Below are 4,900 nucleotides of genomic sequence, written 5' to 3'. Positions count from 1 at the left end.
TGTTATTTTTTTAAGTATTTGAAAAAAAATTCACTAATGAAGCCATCCAGGCCTGTAGTTTGTTTGAGAGAAAGGTTTAAATTATGAATTCAACTTCTTTAATAGATCAATAGCAACAGATTTTTTTCTTGCTTCCTAGTTTACTCTTAAACCTCAAGAATTACAACATTCCAATAGAGAATGCCCAGAGTCCTTTGTCTTCTGGAACTCTTTTTGAATCTTTAGCTACCATGACAGCAGTATCAAAAAAGCAGAAACACTAGTATAAAGAAGAAGCTGGTTCTAGTTAAAGGTGAGATCTTATGTCAACAAAACAAACAAGCAAAATATAACCAGGAACACCGAAATTAAGAACAATCTGACAGTAATCAGAGGGGTGGTAGGAAGGGATAATGGGGGGAAGGGTTTTCAGGGACAACTATAAAGGACACATGGACAAGACCAAGAGGGGGTGGAATTAGAGGAGGGAGGTGGGGATGGCTGGAGTGGGGGAGTGTGGTAGGGGGTAAATGAAGACAACCGTAAGTGAACAACAATAAAATGATTTAAATAAAAAATACGTTTTTGAAAAAGAAGCTGGTGCACAGTCACAGAAACACTAGTATAAAGAGGAAGCTGGTGCATAGTCACATGAAAAACTTTCTTAATGTAATTATAGATGAAGATGGTCAAATGGATATTTCACTTTCATCAAGATAAAAACAAAGAAATGAAAGAACTTTCACATGGGTTTTAATTTTATATAAGCTTTCATAGAATGAAGATTTTGTTTTAATATTTTTACTGAGTTTAATAGAGAGTTATAAATGTGTAAGAAAAATACCTTTTTCAACTTTGTTAAGCAGATACTTTGTAAACAACTGTTAAGAAAAATCTGGTTTGATGAATATATTGACAAATCTTTATTCAAGTATGAGTGGTTTGGGCTTATAAATGCTATTGCATATTCAATTTTCACATTTTATACCTTAAACCAATGATAAATTAATAAATGCAAATCATTAAATATCATGACATTTATTATATAAAATATTTTAATATGTCCAGAAAAGTTTACATTAAAATATAAAAATAAGTATTCTTCTGTTTTATATATAACAGTGGATATATATTGAATAGAAAATTTATTTTTAATAAGATTATTGGAGTTAAAAACTTCCAGTGCTATTTCCTTTAACATACAAATTTACCTAACATTGATTATTCAGTAGAAATCTTAAAATCATTTAAAATATTCCCACCTTTGATTGTATATTTACTACTACTAGTCAATTCCTAAGAACAATAATTAGAAGTTACTTAGCTAATAACAAAAATAAATGTTTTAAATAAATTTTAATAATTTATATGGAAGCAATGACTAGATGCATATTAGTTTAATAATAGAGGAAAGCATTAAATGTAACCATATTTTTAAAAATAAATTTTAAAAGAGACTTCATTGGTCACCAATAGGCAAAACGGAAAGCATGCAGGAAAGAATATTTCAAAATCCCTGTTTAGTTTTCTTATTAATAAAACCCTCTGAAATATTTACTTTCTTATGCACATTTCCAGTGCCTGACATATAATCCTGTCAGGATAAATCCTCACATAACACATAATGATGTATTGTTTGGGAAAGGTTTTCTTGGCAGAAATGTTATGCACTTGAAACCTATATGGTTTTGTGAACCAATGTCACCCCAATAAATTTAATTAAAAAAAAAAAAACACCAAAAAAACAATACCTCCTGAAAGACCAAAGAAAACATTAAAGATGCATAAACTGATTACATTTAGCACAGGGTAGAGAAAAACAGAGACAAACAAAAATAAGCAAGTCTCAAATAACAAAAAAATAGAATAAAATCACATATATTTTTTCCTGAAACACATATTAAAAAAACAGCCAAACACTATGCATAGCTTTCACTGGTGTCAGCATTATATAATGTCACTATGGATGATGTCACCCATAGTGATGTCATATAATGATCACTGTTGCCTAGTTGTTTTCTAGACCTGAAAGAAATTAGATTGGCAGAGAATACAGAGAACACAGAAATGTAAGTGTGAATGTGTGTTTAAATTCATCACTACTAAATGTCTAAGTAAATGTGGAAAAAATCTATCGTGTACAATCTCTTTTAAAAATATTTTCTAGTTCTTACAAAGCCAGAAATGTTTTTTCAATACCTGGCTTTTTCCACATCAATACCAGGTGACTTAGTTATAAATACTGAATCTATTAGTAGAAGACAAATAGGTTGGTAATATTGTATCGCAGAGTTGAGTTTAGCACCGAAAACAATTCAATGCCTTAACCTTGTTCAATATTCAATCTTTAATGTAGAATTTATTAATTTGTAATTTATTTGAGCTAAGATTTATTTACACTTATTCATTTTGTTATATCAACCTAATAGTTAATGTACTGACTTTTCTCCTACTTTCACTGTTTTATCCTGCAGTGGTGGGCCTAACCGAGCCTTGTTTAGATCCCTGCTGTAGTATTTCCTGTGCAAATCAACACAACAGCTAATACTATATGGACAAATTCTCACCCAATTCAGTACTTTTTGTTGCCAATAATCATTAGTTTACCTTGGTTGAACCCAGCACACTTGGAGTTTGTATAGTTTGCTCAGATAAAACACTAATGAGACAATGGTCTCTGAACCAAAGTGGATTAATAGAAGAAAGATATTGTGCTTGTTTTCTTGTTTTTTCTCTCGCACCCAAAATCAAAATAAGCTCAAATGTGAATCTCAGGAAGTGAAACAAAGGCTTCAGAGACAGAACCAGGTGTCCAGGGAGGAGAACAAAGCTCTTAGAAGAGAAAACAAGTCCCTCTGGGAAGAAAACAAAGTTCTCCGAAGAGAAAACAAAGCCTTCCGAATGGACAACCAGTTAATCCGGGAAAAGAATCAGACCTTGAGGCAGCAAAACCAGATCCTACGGAAGTTTAAGAATATGATTTTTGAAAGTGAAAAACCACTTGAGGAAAAGATGAATGCACTGAGCACAGAAAGAAACTCTTTTTGGCAACAGTATCGAGCCCTGCAAGCTCAGATAAAAGCTGTCAGGGAACAGAAGACAGCCTTCGAGAATGAGGGGAAAGCCCTTCAAGAAAAAATAAGGTCTCTCCACCAGAAGATCAAGGCCCTGAAACATCAGGAGAGTGCAATCAAGATGGAGGGACTAGCCCTGATGAAAGAAGAAGCAGCGCTAGAGAAGGAAGAACAGGCTCTGTGGAAGGAGGAACGGGCCCTTCGTGAGGAGAACAAAGCACTCAGAGAGGAAAACCGTGCTCTTCAAGAGGAGGAAAAAGCCCTTCTGGAAGAGGCAAAGGTCCTTGAGGAGTGGAATGAGGTTCTTCAAGGAAAAGACAACAAGCACTCTTGCTGGAAAAATGCACAACAAGAAAATAGAACAGGAGAAGCATTAGTTGAAGCAACCATGAAACCAGCAAGCCATGAAAATCATTGACATTGGAGGAAAAAAATTAAAGTTTTTGAAGGTTAAATATTATTGGACTGGGGAGTCGAGAGCCTGGAAATGTGCAGTGCTCTCTCAGTACCTGATCCTGGAAAATAAATAATGTCCTTAAAAGTTAAAACAAGTTATTTTTCCTTAATTTTTACTCTCCTATTAGTAGCTAACTTTATTTTAGAAAACAAAGAATGTGTTGCTCAAAATGTGATGCTGGATGAATCGAATGGGACATTGATATTCAAAGACAGTGGATGAATACCATAAAAAACTTAACATCACAGAGGAAATATCTCTTAAAATTGGCTCTTTGAATTGTAAGTGATACAGTGAAATATAAAGTTTTGCATACTTAGTTCACCTGTATGGGAAAAAAAAAGATGTATATATTTCTTGTCTCCTTATGCTTACTACAATGATCTCAATGAGGAGGCCAATAGAAAAATGAGAATTAGAAAAGTATGTGATAGCACAAAAACTTTTAATGACCATTCATTCACAGGCTTCCTCATTTTCTCTTTATTTTTCCCTCATGTATCTTCTTCTTCCTTTACCTTACTGGGATGGTGGCTGTTGTATCTAATAAATGCAGTAAAGAGAGAAAAAGGAGTGAGGGAACGAGTCTCCCAAACTGTAATAGGAGCTTTGGAGTTTGGAATGTGAATCTGTGACTAAGTTCAAGTTCAATGAAAACTGGGGATGGAAGAAATAGAGTTTTCAGAACTGTTACCATTGCTAATTGATCTAGCTGAATCCTTTAAAAAAACTGCAGGAACTGAGTCACATGATGGGCTCATGGATTTATTAGGGTTACATATGTAGTTGCAGAAAACTATATCACAAACTGCCAAGGCCTGGTGCACTACCTTATTTTAAACCTTTAATGTACTTTATTAAATATAATAGATATATCTCATTCTGATGCTTGTGTGGTGTTGGGAGAACAGAAGTATAAGAAAAGTATAGAAAGAGAACACATTTCCCCTTCCCTAGGTGCTGCCACATATGCAGAAAGTCAGTGTACATTTATTGGATACCTCTAATTAGCACTTCACTGACCAATACAACTGCATTTAACTGTAAAAAGTTAAAAAAAAAAAGACATATCCCTTGATTTTAAGCATTCCATAGTATATAAAGTAAACAGTTTTACTTTATTCCTTGAGAGCTCATCTGCCTGATGAGTTTACTGACCACTGTTCCCTGGAACATATACAGTGGGGAGAAAGCAGGTTTATAGTTATTTGTATGGGAAATAGGGCAATGATTAGTAAATGATAATATAAGAATAGCGTTTCACATTTTTACAACTGTAAACCCACTTTTGCCCTACCCCGTAATAGCTACCATTTAAATAAAATGATTCAGCCCTGGAGAAGAAAAGATTTATAGATAAGTTCTCAACTGACCTGTAGTACAAACTGGG

At 33.7% G+C, this 4,900-nt stretch overlaps 1 protein-coding gene across 1 annotated transcript; it reads left to right on the top strand.

Annotated features, from left to right (window-relative positions):
- The first annotated feature begins 2,649 nt into the window (after positions 1–2,649).
- On the top strand, positions 2,650–3,471 carry LOC114508476 (protein chibby homolog 2-like). Its single transcript, XM_028526358.2, has one exon. It carries the CDS (start codon positions 2,650–2,652, stop codon positions 3,469–3,471), a length of 822 nt encoding a protein of 273 aa, XP_028382159.1.
- The last annotated feature ends 1,429 nt before the right edge of the window (positions 3,472–4,900 follow it).

This window comes from Phyllostomus discolor, chromosome 11, assembly GCF_004126475.2.
Source record: "Phyllostomus discolor isolate MPI-MPIP mPhyDis1 chromosome 11, mPhyDis1.pri.v3, whole genome shotgun sequence".
Taxonomy (NCBI): Eukaryota; Metazoa; Chordata; class Mammalia; order Chiroptera; family Phyllostomidae; genus Phyllostomus; species Phyllostomus discolor.
This window is presented reverse-complemented; position numbering and strand designations above follow the sequence as displayed.